This window comes from Diabrotica virgifera, chromosome 3, assembly GCF_917563875.1.
Source record: "Diabrotica virgifera virgifera chromosome 3, PGI_DIABVI_V3a".
Lineage (NCBI taxonomy): Eukaryota > Metazoa > Arthropoda > Insecta > Coleoptera > Chrysomelidae > Diabrotica > Diabrotica virgifera.
In genome coordinates, this window is record NC_065445.1 from 128,208,756 (window position 1) to 128,230,885 (window position 22,130).

General features: G+C 31.6%; 1 protein-coding gene across 3 annotated transcripts in view; it reads left to right on the top strand.

Annotated features, from left to right (window-relative positions):
- LOC114339893 (nose resistant to fluoxetine protein 6-like) overlaps positions 1–22,130 on the top strand; it is a 123,646-nt gene that overhangs the window by 20,425 nt on the left and 81,091 nt on the right. For all 3 annotated transcript variants that reach the window (XM_050645511.1, XM_050645514.1, XM_050645513.1), the window contains exons 3-6: positions 492–676; positions 13,866–14,104; positions 14,897–14,973; positions 17,723–17,916. In XM_050645511.1, coding sequence (XP_050501468.1) covers positions 492–676; positions 13,866–14,104; positions 14,897–14,973; positions 17,723–17,916 — 695 coding nt within the window. The remainder of the gene's footprint in view (positions 1–491; positions 677–13,865; positions 14,105–14,896; positions 14,974–17,722; positions 17,917–22,130) is intronic.

Sequence of the window (22,130 nt, forward strand, 5' to 3'; positions counted from 1 at the left end):
TAGGGATATACGATCACCGTTCGCATAAGTATAGGTAAAAGGACAGGTAAGAGGAAAACTGTCGGATTCGCTCAGCTCGGCAAAACGACAGCGGAAAATGGTTAGGAAGTACTACCTATATATGGTCACCTCTTATATCTCGCTGTTGTTTATTATTTTTCGATCAACGCTCCAAGAATAATAGTCAACTAGGCTTTTCGATCCTACTTTTATATCGTCCAAGACGGTACAAAAACAGGTTTTACTTAATTCATTGGCGTACTCGAGACGATAAAATTATATTATCGTTACAAGGTAAAAGGTGTAATTGACATTACAACCTTACTGTGGCTAATCCCATAAAAACATAACATTTAATCTTTATAAACATTCCAATCTCTCGTGTTTTTCTCCTAGATTCTAAGCGTTTTTTGGTAGGCACCATTTTATCCTTTATTTAGTTCTTCTATTTGATCGCGTGGAAAACATTTTACTTAAGTAGGTATTTTTAGTGCTGGATGCCACCTCAAAGATACCTGTGGGTATCCTCTCCCTTAATTTCGGAGATATGGGTGATTTTAATGAATGCATAGAAATAGCATCTACAAAAGACAAAATTTTTGGAAAATACTGTCTTGCTCATATCGGCGTAAACGTTTCAGCCATAAACAGAGATTTATCATACTTCCAAAGTACGGTAAGTATAATCTTCATTTATTTAATATACAGGGTGGGCCAAAGAAAAGAGTCCACCTCGATATTTGACAGTATACAGTCGAACCCGCTTATTGAAATAGCCTTGGTGCCAAGCAAAAGTATTTCTATAACCGGGTTATTCTAATAACCGATCATTGGTTGCTAGTAGAAATGTTTCGGGACCTAAAGTTTCTATTCCTTAAACCGGGATATTCCTATAACAGGTATTCTAATAAGCGGGTTCGACTGTAGTAGTTATTAGATTTTAAGGAAATGCCGAAACAGGTCGATTTTTATTCTTATTGTTTTGGCAGTTTTTTTTGGCATATATTTTATACTAGTGATGTCATCTATTACAGCGTGATGACGCAATCGATGATTTTTTTTTAATGGGAATACAGCTCGTTTGGTAGCTCATTTGAAAGGGTTTTCAATTATATATTCAGAAATATTAACATTAATACCATTATTTATACAAGGTGACCAAAAAATATTTTTTGAATTAAATTAATTGACGCAAAAAGAAGAATGTATGTAATTTATTTTATCTCAAAATACATGGTACCGGTGTCATAAAATAGAAAAAAATCTTTATTTTACAAATAAACATATCTCTTCGCTTAAATTAAATCACAGACAGCCTCCCAACTACTGCTTGACAGTTTGAACATTTAAATTAAGGGTATGGGTACGAGCTTTCGGCTTCAATGCTCTTTAAATGGGATTAATTTTTTTTCGAATCCTGAGTAAACTCATAAGTATTTTTGAAAAATTTAACCGCAGAATGAAAGACTATGTTATTACCGAAGGCCGAAAATCCCTGAAAACTTCTGTTACGTTTATTTTAATAACTTACAGGGGTGAAAATTTAAGAGAAAATTTAGTGTGATTTTTAATTTCAAATATCTCATTCCAAAGAAACATTTTATTCATTTTAAGGGACTTTCGGCCCTCGGTAATAAAGTAATCTTTCATTCTGCGTTTAAACTTTTCAAAAACACTTATTCGACTTCTCAGGATTCGAAAAAAATTATTACATTTAAAATACATTAAACATTTTGACAAGCGTCAACATTTTTCATATTGTTCCTTTCCCATTAAGCGAAAACCAATGTTTATTTACCAAATTAACATTTTTTTTCTATTTTCTGACAGCAATATCATGTATTTTAAGTTAAAAAAATTACATACATTCTTCTTTTTGCGTCAATTATTTTAATTCAAGAATTAGTTTTTTGGCCACCCTTTATAAATAATATTATTGTTTATATTACTCCATAGAGAACTGAACACTCCATTAAATGAGCTACCACACGGCCCCTATCCCCATTTAAAAAACTTATCAATTACGTCACCACGCCCAGATGGATAACGTCACCAGTCTGAAATAATATATCAAACAATTATTGTAATTTAAAAATAAAAATCGACCTTTTTAGGTATTTCCTTAAAATTTAATAACTACTGCCAAATATCGAGGTGGATATATAAATATAATATATTTTTAAAACTTAGTTGATGCTTGTTAAATTACGAAAATAAATGGATCAAATCCATTGGAAAGGTAAAACATGAAGAAATACAGTGATGAGCGTGATAATAACCGGCAATATAACGCAAAACATATTAAGTTGTGAGATAAAAAGAAATAAAACTAGTGGAGATAGGAAATCTAGCGATAAAAAACTATAAATTTATATTCTATTTATTGTTTTCCTCCTATAGAACCTATAGACATGCCGGACGAGTTTGGCAACTGCCACTGTGACAGTGACAGTTTTAGTTTACATATCGTAGGTCTAATGAGCAAATTGCCTAAGTCACAAATTTAAAATTTTACAGGAGAGACAAGAAACTTTTGATCAAAATTAAAAAAAGGGAAAAGCGCCTCCATGCAATGCATAATTGACCAAAATTAGTTAAACAAAATATTTAAACCAACTTTCTACTTATATACTATATTCGTATTAATAATAACAGTTAAAATATATTTATTTACTTACAATTTCTAACGTTTTCAATCAAAACAACTTCAGAAACACTGATATAGGCAATATTCGTCTGAATGGGAAAGAACGTTTGGACTTCAGCAAAATTCGTTTAAGCAAAATTGGCGCGAAATAAAAAAATAGTGGCGCTTGTGGGAATTGTCAGGCGGTAGCTTTTACCGTCTACTACTAGATGACACCAAAAAACAATTTTCTGAAAAAATGGACTGAGGCAATTTGCTCATTAGACCGACGATATTCCGTTGATACGTTTAAAGGTGGGAAACGATAAACAGAATGTAAAAGGTTTTTACTTTTAAATTTCCCACCTCCACTAGTTTCATTTCTTTTTATCTCACAACTTAATATGTTCTCCTTTTTTTGCGTTATTTTGCCGGTTATTAGCGCGCTCATCACTGTGTAATGTTGAGTTAATAATGAATTGGACATTATGTCAAACGATTTGAGGACATGACTATTTCACGTAGAGACGAGGTGGACTAGCCACTGAGACTAGGTATAGATTTTCTTCAGTTTTCCGTAAGCTTCCCATGTTAATCCAATTTAATCTCCTACTTAACCCTTGTTTGATTGCCTCTTTTTAATTTAATCTAGTGGCCCAGATACACACATTTTATAAAATCATTGAAAATCGTAAATTCTCGATAAACAATTCCGTCATTTTTTGATGAAGTGGAGCGTCCAAAAAATTGCTTTTCCCTTGAGAAATCGTAGAATATATAAAAAACTTCAGATTTTCTACACAATTTTAATAGAACGCTAACTTCTAACGTACGTACAAAGTACACACACATTCTTTTTTTTCTACAGGGTGCGCCAAACTTATGGTTTTCTTTGATTACGGCTAAATAATGCAATATACAAAAAAATTTTGTAACAAAACTAATGTATATCAAAACAGTCTATAATTTAAAATTATTTTCGATTATACAGGGTGAGTCAGAACGACGGTATGAACCAAAGTTGTATTTTTTTAAATGGAGCACCCTATATATTAAATCATTTTTGAATATAGTTTTTAAAAGTATGAAACATTTTGTAAGGTCTTATAGGCCTAAAGTAAATAATTTTCGAAATATTTACATTTTTATTGAGAAAAATGGTAATATTTATAGGGCTGTGGATTACGTTTCCAAGGTAATAAAAATGTAAGTGGTAGGTCAAAGTTTTTATAATTAAGTGTAACTTTTAAATAATTTAATATCCTTTACTTATAGCCATAGCCATAAAATATACAGTGTGATCACTATTTGCAAATACAAAATTTTCTATTTTTTTTTAATGGAACACCCTATATATTAGTATAGCATTTTGTAGTAAATATTACAACCTTTCTTTTGGTATAACGTTGTATGTACATAACATGTTTGATTTTGTAAATATTTAAAAAAGAACTATAGATTTTACAATTCGCGGATATTTTATAGCCGCAATTATTTCATTTATAGGAGATTCTGACCAATAAAAAGCTACAGAAATAAAAATTAAAGTAATAATTTTTGATAATATCCCGTCGTCAATTATATTACGTGAGATGCCCTTCGTTGCTACGAAAAAATACATTCAGTGACATTAATGACAATTAATGTTTTAAAAGTTATAAAAGTGATGACTTTCAACCGTCAAATATTTATAACAACTGTGTGTTTAATTGTACTAATTGTACCTACATAAATAAATTACAATAAAATTTTGGTTTTAAACAGTTTTATTCATGAAATAATCGCAGCAAATTGTACTCGATCTCTAAAATTATTATCACTTTGACACTAATACTTTGACTTAATTTCACTCCCCTTCGGGTCGTGAAATTAAAACTGTTAAAGTGTCGCTTGGGAAAAATTCGATTTAAAAGGTAAATTAAAAGTTTAACTGATCTTACTTACAGATATACAATACAATATAACTAACAATAATGAATTTGGTACAGGAAAGTTGCTGTGGTAGAAAAATTGCTCGGGTACATATCAAATTTAGTTGTTTATTTAATTTATTAACTAATTTATACATTCATTAGTATTGTAAAATATTTTTTGTAAAATAATTTTAAGTTATTAAATTCAATTGAATTGTACTATTATACGATATATTTTAATCCTTAATTACGTTTTTATTTTTATATTTGATATTTTAATATACGTTTCTAAAACCAGATTATAATTATTATTTTTAATAAAAAATCCGCAAAACCGTAAAATCTATAAATTTTTTTAAGTATCTACAAAAACGAAACATGCTAGATACATAAAACCCTATACCAAAAGAAATATTGTAATATTTACTACAAAAGGCAATACTAATATACAGGGTGTGCCATTTAAAAAAAATTAGAAAAGTTTGTATTTTAAAATAGTGATAAAACTGTATATTTTATAAATATATGTCAAATATGTTAATTTATTTAAAAATAACAGTATACTAAAAAAACTTTCACATGTCATTTAAATTTTTATTACCTTGAAAGCCTAATTCACAGCCCTCAACAAAAATGTAAATATTTCGAAAACTGTTAACTTTAGGCCTATAATAACTTTTATAAATTCTTAATATTTTTAAAAAATATATGCAAAATGATTGAATATATATGGTGTTCCATTTTAAAAAACGCAACTTTGGTTCGTACCGTCGTTCTGACTCTCCCTGTATAATTGAAGATAACTTTAAATTAGAGACGGCTTAGATATACAATAATTTTGTAAAAAACATTTTTTGTATATCCCATAATTTAACCGTAATCAAAGAAAACCAGAGGTTTAGCGCACCCCGTATATTAATAAGTCCAAAAATTTATATAAAAACTAACTATTTAAAAATTCAGTACAACTATAAACTAAATTTTGTCTCTGTTCTTACAACTTTTAAAAGACAACTTAACAACCATAATAATAAAAATGACAACACCTTCTTTAACCATGTTTCAGCCACAGCCGCCATATTGAATAATTTTTGACATGTCATTGAAATACCCAATTAGAGCAAACGTGTAACGTATCTGCGCGTAGCACCAACAATTTTTTATGAATTTGCGCACATTTACATTCACTCCCAATCGCGCTTAAAGAAGTATAACTTCAAAAACAAAATTAGTATACAGTATGGCGTTTACTCTGGTTTATTACGGCTCCACAACTGTCTTTCTTAGACAAAATAAGATTAAGATTGTCGATATCCTGTTAAGGTACCCGTGTCGATATCCTGTTAAACGAAACGACGTGTATAGGTTACCCATAATATGTGAAGTAATTATTCGTTGAAGCATCTCCCACACATGTTCTATGGGATTCAGGTCAGGGGATTCTGCTGGCCAAGGCAACACATCAGTACCTTCGTTAATAAGCCAGCCTGTCATCGGGCGTGCGACATTGAATGAGCATTATCATGGATGAGGTGAAAGTTTTGACCTTCTTCTTCTTTTTGTATAGACATGACTCTGTCTGTTTTTTCAATGTGCCTCTAGTAAGTTGTCGTTCCATCGTTTTCGTGGTCTTCCCACTGATCGTCTTCCTATCGGGGAACCGTCTCTCGCTGTCCTGACTCCCCTTTTTGTTGTCATTTGGCTTATGTGATCATTCCATTTTATTCTTCTGTTTCTTACCCAGGTATTATGTTATCCACTGTACTTCCAGCTCTGTCCCATAGAGTCTTACCATCGATTTTTCGAAGGGTTTTCATCTCCGCTGTTTCGAGCCATCTTTTTGTCCTCTCTGTGTCGGGTCGTGTTTCTGCCGCGTATGTCATTATTGGTCGGATGACTGTTTTGTAAATTCTGCCTTTCATTTCTTTTCCGATATTATTATTTCTCCAAATTGTATCATTCAGGCAACCTGCGGCTCTGTTTGCTTTATTCACTTGATCTTCCACTTCTGTTTCGAGCCTTCTGTAGCTAGATAGTGTGATGCCTAGGTATTTAAACTCCATCACTTGTTCTATTATCTGACCTTCCAGCTCCAATTTACATCTTATTGGATCTGCTGTTATAACCATGCATTTTGTCTTTGTTGACGAAATTAACATGTTAAATTTTCTGGCGATTATGTTGAATTGGTGCAGCATACGTTGTAAATCATCTTCACTTTGAGAGATTAGTATTGCATCGTCCGCATAGCAGATTATTTTAAGTTGTTTTTCTCCCATTTGGTATCCTTTTTTAGTTTTTATTTTGTTATTATTTCGTCCATGAGCAGGTTGAACAATAAAGGACTCAACGAATCCCCCTGTCTTATCCCATTGCCGGCTTCAATTGGGTCAGTTAGTTCATCTTTCACTTTTAATTTTATTGTGCTGTTCTGGTAGATGTTTTCTACCGTTTTAATTATCCCCAGAAGTACCTCTCTCGAGTATAACAAGTGGATAACGTCCTTTAATGTGACCCTGTCAAATGCTTTCTTAAGGTCCACGAAACATAAATATGCCGGTTTGTTGTATTCCAACGATTTCTCTTGAACTTGCCACATTATAAAAAATATAGCGTCGGTGCATGACCTTCCCGACCTAACACCTTGTTGTTCTTCTGCTAATGTTATAATTTCCTTCAATTTGTTTGTTATCACTTTTGTTGTTAATTTTAATGTTGTGTTTAATAAGTTAATCCCTCTGTAATTCCCCGGGTCTGATTTGCCTCCTTTTTTTGAAGAGAGGTATTAGGATGCTTGATCTCCATTCTTGTGGTATTCTGTTTTGTTCCATTATTTTTTGTATTAGTTTTAATAGTTGTTTAGATAGATCTTGTCCTCCGTACTTTAGGAGATGTTCTATTTTTTAATTTTCTTAATGCTTCCTTTACCTCTCCCTCATCGATGTTTATTTTTTCATTTGTCTTAACTTCAGGTGTTGGTGGTTCATTATCGTCGCCTTTAGCAAATTGAGATCGGAAGTTGTCTGCCCATGTTTCCTTCTGAATGTGTTTCGCTTTTATTAATTCATTCATCTCCTTTCTTTGCCCTCTGGTCATTCTCTATACTTCTTTTTGTGTTCCGTACAAGTCGTGTTCCATCTGTTTTGAGAAACTCTGCCAGTGCTCCCTTTTTATTTGCCTCACTAAAGTATTCGTTTCGTTTCTGATTCGTTTGTAGTGGTTGTATGCCTGTTGTGTTTGTTTTATTCTGTATTGTAAAAAGGCTTTCTTCTTTTTTTCGCATTTTATCTTACCTTCTTCTCTAAACCACGGGGTTTTCTTCTTTAATATGTGAGTATTCGTTACTTTTCTCTCTCCAAGTGATTCTGTTGCAGCGTCGATTATGTTATCTTTGAGTTTTTGCCAGCTTTTATCGATGTTATCATTTTCTAACATTCCATTCTCAGCAATCTTCTCTGATATTCTTTTTCTGTATAAATATTCCGTGGATTCCGTATGCAGTCCTTCGACTTTGATTTTTGTTTGTGTTGGTGCTGCCCTCTTAGGTGTGAAATATTTCATAATGATTCCTGTTTTACATAATACTAGGCTATGGTTGCTACCTACATCTGCTGAGTTGAGGCATCTTACGTCGATTATTTTTGATGGATGTATATCTCTGTTGGTTACAACATAATCTATCATAGATCTTTGTCCACGGGTGTTATTGAATGTATAGTTGTGTTGGTCTTTGTGGTCCAAAAATGTGTTGTTTATTTTAAGTTCGTTATTTGTGCAGAAGTTTAGCATCAATTCTCCATTTCAGAAGTTTTGACCAACCGCGTCAATAAACGGACGAACGATAGGCTATATAATGGTGTAGAGAAACTGCTGAGCTGTAAAAGGTTCTGTAAACTATCAAATTATTCGTTAAATTTCACGTGTTTGTCAAATTATTTGATAGTGTACCGATGTATTTGAGACGTGTTGTGTGTTTTTGATGAGAACGTGAAGTTTGACAAACAAATTTGTCAAGCAAATTTGATCGTTTATAGAGCTCTTAAAGAAGTGGTTTGTAAAAACGAAGTCCATTTTGTCACCGACTATTATTCCACTCCATACCATTACTCTGCCACTTCTGTATGTGTAAACGTACTGGATATGTTTTAAGCTTTTTAAATTTCCAGATGGTCTTCACACCCTTTAGTGTAGAAAACAGAGATTGAACCTCGCAAAATGCACACGTCCGGTTTTATTTTTTTATGGTATATCAAGGAGTGCTTACTATAAGACTAACTTTTTCTTAAAAAATTTCGCCCGGGAACACCCCTTTTCATCCCTTTAAAAAGGGTAATATTTTACAAAAAAAATTATTTTTCCCTAACTGTAATGAAAATAAGAAGAAGCCCTGGGGATATTAATCATAAATAAGTGGCTGATTTTTTGGTATAGGTTTCATTTATTTAACCTTTAACTACACGCGCTGGCGTATTTTGTACGCCAGATATAAGAATTATACTGCAAATATATTTAAAAATTTAATTTTTGACCTTATTTATGTCTCTAACCTATCAGTGGAATGTGCTTTACAATTTGGTTTTAGTTTCGTTATAATCGGCGTTCTGGGAAGATCGTAATTTACAGTTTATTATTTGTTGTTTCCGGTGGTGCACAATATGCGCCACGATTATATTAATATAAGTAGTAATATAAGTACATATTTCAATTGTTTTTTAGCCATTATGGCACAAACTATATTTTTCTTTATAAACAATACTTTTTCTCCCCTAAAAAATCACATTTCAAAAAATTTTTTATTAGCAATTTTATTTATCATGGAATCCAGTTATTCCGTAATTCCAGTTATAAATCCCAATTGGCTTACTGAGAAGGAACTCCAAGTATTCACTGATGCCAAATAAGATTTATAACAAACAACTAAGTGTATTTAAAAAAAAATAAACAAATCCGCTGTTATTGTGTATTTTCTTGTGGCGTATAAAGTACGCCACGCGTGTAGTTATGTCATAACTTGATGCGCGGTTAGTTAAAGGTAAGGACAGTTTCCCATTTTTTAATTAGAGGGTGTTACATTTTAAAAAACCCCATTTTATACCATCTGAACCGCCTATGCTAGAGTAAAAAACTTTCAGCGATTATCCATGTACTGGTGTTATTTAAAAATTTATATAATGCACCCCCATTTTTTTCCGGTCCACTCCAAAAAAAGGAGAATTAAGAAAGAAAGTGATTTTTATGGAATCCTTCACACACCATGCCCTTTATTAAAATGCTTCATACATCATTTTATGCACGTTCTTATTACTCATGCATGGACACTAAAAGCGATTTCTTAATGCAACCGCTGTAGCAAAAAAATAAATAAAGGGGGGGTTGAAAAAAAATTGCTTTTGCTTTTTGATCCATATGGAATGCTCCATCAATAGGGTTTTTCATAAATATATATTTATGATTATTGCAACATCCCTGTGGAAACTACCACTATCCTTGAAAATAAACTGCAGAAACTACCCCTATCCCTTGGTGAGTATACTTTGACGATTTTCTTATTACCTATGCACTTTTTAAAACAAAACTTATACAGGATTAAAGACCACAATTTTCTCTACAAATAAGGTCCAATGCATTGTTCTCGCATAAGTCACCGTTACGGCACAGTGGCGTCGTAAACCTCAGAAATGCTTTGACGGGCTCCAGTTTTTGTTTTTTTTTTCGTCACCTATTCATTTTATGGATAACGTACTTATGGAAAATAAAAGAACACACTGTCTTCTACACATTATGACCTATGCATATTTTATTTTCTTTGCACCCTAAAACCACAGTGTTAGCCCAAAATCAATTTTCGATTATTTTCTTTATTAATTCTCTTTTTTGGGGTGGTTCCGGGGAAAATATGGAGGTGCATTATACAAATTTGTAAATAACACTAGTACATGGATAATCTCTGAAAGTTTCTTTACTCTAGTATAGGCGGTTTAGATGGTATAAAAAGGGGTTTTTTAAAATGTAACACCCTGTAATTAAAAATTTGCAATTGCCCTTAATTGAAACTTATACCAAAAAATCAGCCAATTATTTATGATTAATTGCCTCAGGGTTTCTTCTTAATTTTCATTACATTTATGGAAAAATAATTTTTTTTAAACATCTTTTTAAAAATTTGTCAACTTTGGGGCGCCACTTCCGCTAAACGGTGGGTGATAGACATACGCTGTCGAGAAATAAATATTAGAAAATATAGTTTTCTTCATTTTACTATCAAGTAAATTTTTTACAAGACGTACAGGAAGGCTACGTTTCGTAAAAACCACAAATTACCCCGTTTAAAGGGATGAAAAGGGGGTTCCAGGGCGAATTTTTTTAAGAAAAATTTAGAGTTTAATAAAAATAAAACCGGACATGTGTCCATTTTGCGAGGTTCAATCTCTGTTTCCTACACTACTTATCTACTCTACGAGAATCTGGATGAAATCCAAATCTAGATTCGTCGGAGAATAAAACTGTAGCCCAATTATTTGCATCCCGGTTTTGATATTCTTGACACCACTCTAATTTTGCAGTGCGATGTCCTCTGGAGATTGACATCTCTGAGGGCACTCAGAGGTGGATAACTTAATGGCCTTCGACTGTAGAAATTGGCTTCATGGGGACGATTTCTTGCAGTGTCAATGCCTATGGTTACCTGGTGTGTCCGCTGCAAGTCGCTAGTCAATTTAGGTGCTGTAATAATTTTTGGTTACCTTCACTAAAAATTTTTTCTCGATTATTGTACCAACTTAAACGGTTATACTGACGAGAATGGCTATTAAAAATTTAACAAAATTTCAATATGCGTTTTTGTCTCTAAGATGAAAAGTAATATTTCTTTATTAATAAAGAAATATTACTTTTCATCTTAGAGACAAAAACGCACCCAATTGGGACTTGATCTTCGATGTATATGTGGATTTTTATTTAGTTTTGCAATTGCTAATAATGGAGAATAATGGAGAGATATCATTTAAATCGCTAAATGCAGTGGCGTGCTATAGGGATGCTATGTGATAGGAGGCGAAATATATAACATCTTAAGACTCATAATTCATAGGAAGAAGACGCGTTTTTAAGTTGAAGAACCTGATAGAGTGGTTTGGTTGCTCAGCTTGCAGCTGCCTCGAAGGTCAAAATAGCCATGATGATTGACAACCTTTGTCGTGGAGATGGCACTTATAGAAGAAGAAGATCACTTGAATTTAGTTTTAATAATTTTATTATGTTATAAAAGTACCCTTAGACTTTTCGGATGTGTGTACTTATAGTCCAGTCGGGTTAGACGAATAACAGGCCTAACCTTGCATTAGGAGCTGCCCCAAATTTTATTTTTTTAATCTTTAGGGGGGGGGGGCAATAGTAGTACAAATTAAAAATCTCGACTAAATTCCGCCATTGCGTTAGCAGCCATCTTGATTTTAAACGAGAACGGTTTTTGCTCAATATCTCCGCCATTTTCAACTTTTCAACAAAAAGTATAACAACCAAAATTGTTGAAAATGTAATTTTCTATCATTTCTATTTTTACAGTTTTTTCGTGCCATCGATATTTTCCGAGTTATAGCGGAAAATAGTGACAGTTATATATAAATAGAGCATATTTATTGAATTATCTCGTTTATTGTTAGTTTTACGACAAAAATGTTCCCATACAAAAATAGACAGAATTGAATTCTACAAAATTTTAGTTTCTTTCATTTTTTTGCTAAAGTTAATATTTAAGGTAGTATGTATGCGATAATGGCGCGAGCGTAAGACCTGATTGATTTTGTAGCAATTGTTTTTGTTCCATATATACGCCATTTTCAACTTAAATTGTTCCAATCCATGCGGTGGATATTTTCTGAGTTAAGTGGGAAAATAATAAAAAGTGGTGGGGGGAGCTTAATTACCGAATTGAATCTTTTTTCCGAGCTGCCCCAAATTTTATAATTCTATCCTTTAGGGGAGATCAATAGTAGTGTAAATTTAAAATCTCGACTGAATTCCGCGCTTGCATTAGCCGCCATATTGATTTTAAAGGAGAACCGTTGTTGCTTAATATCTCCGCCATTTTCAACTTTTCGACAAAAACAGTAGGAACTAAAATTGTTAGAAACGCAATTTCCTACAATTTCTTTTCCACAATTTCTTTATGCGATCAATATTCTCCGAGTTAAGGAGAAAAATAGTGGAAGCAGAGGGGAAGCATAATTATTGAATTGTCTCATTTATTATTAACTTTACGACATAATTGTACATAAACAAAAATATAGAGAATTATATTTTATACCATTTTTGAAACTTCCAATGAAACACCAACCAAACTAAGTACATAAAAGACATAAATAATAACTTATATGCATTAAGTTCACTTAATTTTATTAACCAGCGGGTTTTATTGGTTGAATTTGTCTGTCGAAATTTAAGTTTCATGTCAGCTAACATATTTTAATATTTCAACAATTTTTTTTTTAATTTTGGACCCCGTTGGGATGAATTTTCCCATTCCCCCCTCTTAGACCCGCCTCTGGTTTTCTCGAAAAATTGTAGTAAATCGTAATTGCAACAATTTCAGTCCTTACACTTTTTGTCAAAAAGTTGAAAATGGGGAAGATATTGAACAAAAACAATTGCTTTAAAATCAATCGGGTCTTACGCTCGCGCCTTTACCGCGTACGTACTACCTTAAATATTGATTTTATCAAAAAAATGAAAGAGATCAAAATTGTACAAAATTTAATTCTCTTCATTTTTGTATTGGTTAAAATTTGTTGTAAAAGTAATAATAAACGAGATAATTCAATAAATCAATAATTATGCTTTAACTCTCACTGTTTTTTCGCCATAACTCGGAAAATATGGGCCGCACGAAAAAAATGATAATAAACGAAATTATAGAAAATCGCATTTTCAACAATTTCAGTTTGTATATTTTTTGTCGAAAAGTTGAAAATGGCGAAGATATTGAGCAAAAACGGTTCTCGTTTAAAATTAAGATGGCGGCTAACGCAACGGTCAAATTCAGTCGAGATTTTAAATTTATACTACTATTGACCCCCCCTAAATATCAGAAAAATAAAATTTGGGGCAGCTCCTAATGCAAGGTCAAATGGTATCCCGACTGGGCTATTAGGTAGGTGTATACTTGTTCAATTTGCAGGCCAATAATTGAAAGGTTTTTATTAATTAAGGTAAAACTAGAAGACATTTTTTCTTGAGTGGTGTTATTTTACGAATTCTTTTTTCTGAATAGAAATAGTCATAGGTAATAATATTTCAAATTTGTTTTAATAATAAATTTTTTAATGTAGACCTTCCTCCAAAAATTATTATCAAGGATATCGGCAGAATTTGCAATCGATGATGGCCTTTCATCATGTTCTTTATGTTATTCTTTGGCGCTGTGTTTGCCGAATAACTGCTCAGATGCAGATGGTACTCAAGTAACCAATTACATGATAGACACATTTGGGGTCGGCGTCGAATCAATGATGTGTCAAACAAAACAGGACGTTGATCCACCTTTAGATAGGGATGCGATTATAGGCATGTAAGTAACATTGGTTTTTTTTTCTTTTGGTTACTTTTTTTGTCAAATATGTTTTAACTTCAGTTTATTCCTTAGTACAAAATAACGTTTTGTTCTTGATTGTATTTTTTTGGTTACACATGACATGTGTCACATAGGATTTTTGGTATAGTCGTTCCAATGTAATTATACCAACAAATAAAAGTAACAAGAATAAATAACTTTAGAGGCAACAGTAGCGATCAACAGGTAGCAACAAACGCGGTCCAAGATTTCGGCTGTAATTTTGAATATTTTGTCGAGATATTTTTCACACATATTCGTAATAATATTACGAATATGTGTGAAAAATAATAAGGAATGTTGGTACAGAACCCAATTTGAGAAATATGTTAGTATGTGGAAATTACTCTGTAACTAAATAAAATATTGCAAAAAGGAGCCTGTGCCGCCATTAAGAAGAACAAAAAATACACTTTCTTTAAATAAACTTTTTTATCCCATGCCTAGATTTTGTGTCACATTGGATCTAGGTACTAAAAATTGATTTTCTATAACAAGAAATCGAACGTGAGTGACTCGGCAACATTTAGCGCGCCTATGGGTATAAAAATTATTGGTTTTGACGGTATAATGTCACTGTCAGTGTCGAATTAACGACGTACTGTTGCCTCACTGTTGAAAGTTCGCAGAACTTTCGAAAAACAAAAATATTGAAGACGCGCTACTGTTTACTCTTAATAAAAAGACTACATACATTATACGATATGCTGCAACTAAAAATAGGTACTACTTGGATTTTATTTTTTTTAGATCCATTTTAACCATTCTTTTACTATTAGTTATTTTATCTACCACGACAGATCTCTACTTTTTGCATACTCAAAGGGGTAAGTACCCATGTATATTTTATTCATCAATATGTACTTAATCTTCATTTTTTTTTAATGAGAAATTGAATATCTTTTGTTCAGTCTATTTTCTTCGTAGTAGACTTTTTTGGTTTTGTAGGTATTATTTTGTAGCTATGCATCCATTAAATGATATTTCATGACATACATGTATATTTTACCCTCCACCTCGTGCTCTTGCTGAATAACCTTATATACATTAATTTATCATAGTAACATGCAATTCACATTAAGTCATATGTTAATAGAAAAAACAAAATAGTTAGAAATTTTACTCTTTAAAATAGTTAGCAAATGTTCCTCTTGCATGACATACATACACTTACATTTTTGTATATTAATCAGTTCACTGCTTATTTGTAGCATAGTGACAGAAGCAACAGTATGGTGCAAATGAAAGGAATAAATTCGGTATTTCATAAGCCGGCGACTTTAAGAAAAATCCCGAAACGGGTCAATTTTTATTTTTAAATTATGATATTTTGGCTTATAGCGACGTTATCCGTCTGGGCGTAATGACGTAATCGATTATTTTTTTTAATGAGAATAGGGATCGTGTGCTATCTCATTTGAAATGATACGTAATTCTCTATTCAGTAATACAGGGTGTCTGCGTAACTTGGAACCATATGGGAAACTTTTTTAATATAAATTTTACGAAAAAAGTTATTCTTTATAAAGTGCTCTGCATAGTCTAAAACCTAAAATGCAATCATCAGATATCAAATTTTGTCAACAGTATACGAGGTATGTCAAAAAATATGAATTGCGCTCAAGAGTAAACTACCTTTATATTTCAAAATATCAAAAAATTTTATTATGAAAAGTTATTTGTAATTAAAAACCATATTCAAATATGCAATAACAGCCTTGTAGTTAAAAAAAAAATTTCTGAAATTTTCCTAAATTACCGATTCCGAATATCATTTTTATTTATTAGACATGTAATAACTCTTTTGTTAATAATTTTAGGAAAAAAGTTACTCTTCATAAAAATCTGTGCATGGTCTAAACCTCAAGATGCAACCATCAGTTATCCAAGTTTGTTAATTTTATACGAGGTGTGTCAAATAATATGAATTTAGAAAGAATTTAGAAAGAATTCTTGAGGTTTGGACCATGCACAGATTTTTATGAAGAATAACTTTATTAATAATTTTAGGAAAAAAAGTTATTCTTCATAAAAATCTGTGCATGGTCTAGACCTCAATATGCAACCATCAGTTATCCAAGTTTGTTAATTTTATACGAGGTGTGTCAAATAATATGAATTTAGAAAGAATTCTTTCTAAATTCATATTATTTGACACACCTCGTATAAAATTAACAAACTTAGATAACTGATGGTTGCATCTTGAGGTTTAGACCATGCACAGATTTTTATGAAGAATAACTTTTTTTCCTAAAATTATTAATAAAAGAGTTATTACATGTCTAATAAATAAAAATGATGTTCGGAATCTGTAGTTTAGGAAAATTTCAATTTTTTTTTAAAGTAGAAGGTTGTTATTGCATTTTTGAATATGGTTTTTAATTACAAATAACTTTTTGTAATAAAATTTTTTGATATTTTGAATTATAAAGGTAGTTTGCTCTTGAGCGAAATTCATATATCGATTTGATATCTGATGATTGCATCTTAGGTTTTAGACTATGCAGAGCACTTTATAAAGAATGACTTTTTTCGTAAAATTGATATTAAAAAAGTTTCCCATATGGTTCCAAGTTACGCAGACACCCGTATAAACATTTACAAAATTATTTATACGGAGTGTCCAAAAAAAATTTATTAAATTAAATTATTTGAGAGAAAAAGAAGAATGTATGTAATTTATTTAATTCAAAATATATTTATTGCTATCACAAATAAGAAAAAAATGTTTATTCACAAATTAACATTGCTTTTCGCTTAAATTAAATGCTAAAACTTCCAAGAGGCAGGTGGCTGGCGGGAGCTGGTATGAACATTGAATTTAATCGAAAAGCAATGTTTATTTATGAAACAAATATTTTCTTTTGTTTTTGGGTGACAATAAAATGTGTTTTGAATTAAATAAATTCGACACATTCTTCTTCTTTTTGTCAATTAAATTTAATTAAAAAAATATTTTTGGACACCCTGTACATCTAATTATGTTGATGTTGATATTACTGAATAGATAATTGGATAACCTTTCAAATGAGCTAGCACACGACCCCTATTCCCGTTTTAAAATAATATCGATTACGTCATCACGCCCAGATGGATGACGTCACTAGTATGACATATATGCCAAAATATCATAATTTAAAAATAAAAGTCGAACTGTTTCGGGATTTTCCCTTATAGTCGCCGGTTTATGAAATAACGAATTTATTCCTTTCATTTGCACCATAATGTATGTTATCAAGAAATCAATGTTATAAAAATATTTATACTGCCACAATGGTACCACTTTATAAGAAAGCTGGAAAATTAAACTTGAAAAATAAAGGACAACATACTTAGTACATACCTACTACATTTTATAGAGGATTCTGTTTGGTATATTATGTCAGGTTGTTGAGAAGACGTCGTTAAAGTTAACTTAAATTTTTATTAGGATTAATTGAAATACAATTTCAACATTTTGAGGAGCTCTTGTTGTGAATTACGAGTTTCACAATCTCTTTTGTATCATTATTGAATTATAAACTGTTTTATAACTTTTACGACAAATATCTTTAACATTAATTTTATTAATTCTAGGCAATATCCCATCAATATTTGTTAGCTTCTCGCTATACACAAATGGAAAAAAAGTCTTTGAGATGCCACAAAGAAGGTCCAATCTTTCATGCTTAGACGGAATCAAAGTTCTGTCTATGTTCTGGATTGTACTGCTTCATACACATAATACTTACTTAGCCGGACCTCTTTTTAATAGCGATGATGTTTTGGATGTAAGTTTATTTTATTCATTTTCACTTGAATTAAGGCTATGGGTACATAATTCGCAAATATTTTACGTGTATCCCTACTTTTTCTGTCTTTACACGGCAAATTACGTGTAGTAAAATTCACACTGGTATGGATATGTAAACATTACTAGAATGTCATTCTACTTGAAAATGTCATCATTAATTTAAAGAGATGGCTTTTGAATGTTCTTGGATAACTGTTATTTTTATAATTGCAAATTATTAATTCAGTTAATAAATGTGATAATTTTTTCACTAACTATGTATTCAGTGATTGTAATAATTTATTTGTACAACAAAGACTAATACTCAATCGAAAAAAGAGAAAAAGTGTTAAAGTGGTTTTTTAATAATATATTGTTATGGAACGCTTACAATTTTGAACATCTTTAACAACAAAATACTTGGATCACAGAATATATTATCCTGATTTATTCTCTGCTTGGATCTTCCAAAAATAATACACAATAAATAACTTTTTATTAAGTTCACGTCTTAAATCAATTATTTATCAAATACATTATATATCAATAATATTTAATCAATAACTCAACATATTCCCGATGCAATGTCAAATATTTAAAATTGTCACTGATTGTCAGTGTCTGACTGACAATATATGCTGACAATAATATTATATTCGGCTGAGTGCGTTGTAAGACAAAGTTAGATTTGGAAAATATTACCACGGCATTGTGTTTATTTTTTTCGAATCCTGAAAAAACCAATAAATATTTTTGAAAAATTTAAACGAAGAATGAAAGACTAAATTATTACCGAGGGCCGAAAGTCCCTTAGAATAAATAAAAAGTTTATTTTGAATGATATATTTGAAATTAAAAATCACACTAAGTTTTCTCTTAGTTTTTCACCCTTGTAACTTATTAAAATAAACATTATAGAAGTTCTCAGGGACTTTCGGCCCTCGCTAATAACGTGATCTTTCATTCTGCGTTTACATTTCTTAAAAATACTTATTAGTTTTCTCAGGATTCGAAAAAAGTGAATCCCCATTTGAATAGCATTGCAACCGAAAATACGTACCGATCCTCTTAAAGTTATTATTGTATTTTTATAATGTCCAGGGCGCTTGAAACATTGAATTTCCTTTGGCTATTTAAAGTCGTACCATTTTTTTCCTGAATCTTTTACATTGTTGCATTATAATATATCGAGACTATTTGTTAAATCACAGTATGTCTAAGAAAATTTTAGTTTTTGGAATGGATCCTTTACTAAATTCACCAAGAACTTGTGTACTTTAGGTATAATAATTAGACATTATTAAAAATCTTAACTCAGGCAGCTACCTGCCTAAGATAAGTAATGAGAATGGGTCCATCCAAAAATCCCGACAGCCAAAATCCCGACAGCCACAATGCAGACGACCAAAATACCGACACGCCAGAATCCCGGCAGGCCAAAATCCCGACACGCCCGAAATCCCTACAGGTTTGATAAGTTCCTTTTTAACATATAATTACATTTATTTCTGGTTTTTTGTTTATGGCCATCTGTTTCTTATTTTTGTTACTGTTCGAAACTCTCACAAAATATTCACAAAATTCAAAGAAGTACGTTCCTTATTTATATTATTGTACATATGCGGCATTTCCCATCTCTAGTGACGTCAAAAATATGATTCTGTCACGAAAAGCAAAAACCCAAAAACGTCAAAGTGACAAAAAAAAAATTCATCTCCCGTAATTAGCAGATCATCTCGTTCAAGAAAGAAATTAGAAAAATAACCCCAAAAGAGACAAATATTTGTGTTTCTCTCCACATAATAATATAAAGGATAATTAAATAGAAGATACAAATACCCAGAATCTCTCCCGTTAAGTATTTAGTAATCGTAAATTTGGTCATCTGATTCGTAGCAAAATTTGAGTGGAAATTCTCGTCATACCTAGGCAAGTGGTATTAAGTTGGAGGTAAGGACATTATTTATATTTATGAGCTCATAATATAAAGACATATCGGTCAACGGACTATTTTAGTGCGCGGAACATTTATGTAAGTTTAGATACAATACCGTAGTTTTTCTCGTAGTTTTCGTTCGGACATTTTCATTAGATTTAGTTTATAAAATCTGTCATTTTTGTTTACTGTTCATAATTATTTATTTTTAGGTACATATTATTTTATTTATACGTATATATCTTCTTCTTCTTTTTCATACAGAGGAAGAATTATTTATATATATATATATATATTTCACTTCTCTTTAATTTCATTGTTTGATTTAGAATAAATGTGTTAAATTCTTATCTTATCATAATTCATTGCTCTAAATTTATCCCTTTTGGAAGCAGTCTCGCTGGTACTTTTAGTGGTATCAGCTAATTACCTTTCTCAGCGAACCAGCACCTATAGAACCTGAGATTGGAACAATTTCATTAAAGTGGGGTCTATTTACCAGCCTCATAACATGGTCCTTCGAGCCGGATCTGAATAGATATTGGTGATTTGCTTAGTTTGCTATTAATTTAACTCATTAAAGATCATATTAATTTTTCTCTTCCATTTTATTATGTTTCTTTGTTTCTCTTAATATAAATTAACACATTTATTCTAAACCAGGTACTTCTCTGAACTTTAAGAATGGATATTAAAACGGCCAAGGAAAATTGCAAATCCGCGAAAGCGTCTATGACCAGAATTCAGAAATGGGTTAATAGTAAATTAAACTCGGAAACTTATTTATTCATTGTAGAAAATAAAATGTCACTGTTAAAAGATGCCTTTGATAAATTTTCGGTAAATCAAGATATAATAGATTTAGCTACACCTGACACACAAGAACCTGTGGACAGGTCCCTTCAGGAGGATTTGTTTTCTGAGTTATCAGCTCGTCTAGCTGAGAAGATGAATCCTCAGAAGCACAGAGCCGTAATATATTCAACTCAAGTACTAGTCAATAATAAGACAAGTACGGCACCTAGTGTAAAGTTACCCAATATTTCTATTCAATATTTCTCTGGTGACCCTAGTCAATGGTCAAATTTTTTCGAATTATTTTCTGCCCTTATTATAAATAATAATGAAATTACCGATGTACAACGATTTATTTATTTAAAGTCATATCTTAAAGGTGAAGCTCTCAAAATGATTAATAATATAACAGTTTCGAATGATAACTTTCATATAGCTTTAAAAACTTTGAAAGATAGATATTCAAATAAATATAATATTATAAAAGCATTATTAAACGAATTACTCGATATTAAGTCTCTTAATAGTAATGCCAGCCATATTCATGTACGCGAATTTTATATTCAGATAAAAAATACGTTGCAAGCTATAAATAATTTAACTCTCTCTGACTCTGAATTATTGCAATTGATTTTGATTAATTTTATTGATAGACATTTAGACTTTGGTACACGTAGGTTTATAGAATTTGAAAGAAAAGGCGAAAAAATAGACTCTCTGGATGAATACCTTAACTTTATAGATGAAAGATGTTCTCACCTAGAGAATCTAAACATTAAAGAAAGGAATAAATCTCATTATAGAAAGGAGGAAACACAGGCCTCGTTTCATACAACGGTGGTAAATCGTAAAGCTAGTCCATCTTCGGGATATGTCAATAAATGCTCATTTTGCAATAATACGGGTCACAAAATTTACGCTTGTCACGCATATCAAGCACTCTCAATTCAAGATAGGTTGTCTTTTGTGAAACGATCGAAGCTTTGTATAAATTGTCTAGGACATTCTCATCTAATTGCTAATTGTACTTCGTCTCAGTTATGTGCTTTATGTCATAAAAAACATCATTCGTCCCTGCACCATTCGTCCAACAGTGAAGGCAACAGGAATATGGGAAGTAGAAGAGGCTTCGCTGATGCATCCAGAGGACAATCTCCTACAGTTTCAGCTGACAGTCAGGTACAACGGAGTGCTACTATTTTAAATGACAATAGAGAAAATGATATTTCTCGAGCAGCGCTAGCTGTTAGCAGACCTCTAGTACAAAAGGGCTCTATTCTATTGGCCACATGTAAAGTAAAAATAGCAGATGCATTTGGCAATTATATCTCGTGTAAAATGCTGATCGATACGGCTAGTCAGCTATCCTTGATAAAGAGTAGCTTAGTAGAAAGACTAGGTTTTCAAACGTACGCAAACACAACTAGTGTTCTAGGAGTAGGGTCTCGGGTAGCTAAATCAACAGAAATGGTTGATCTCGT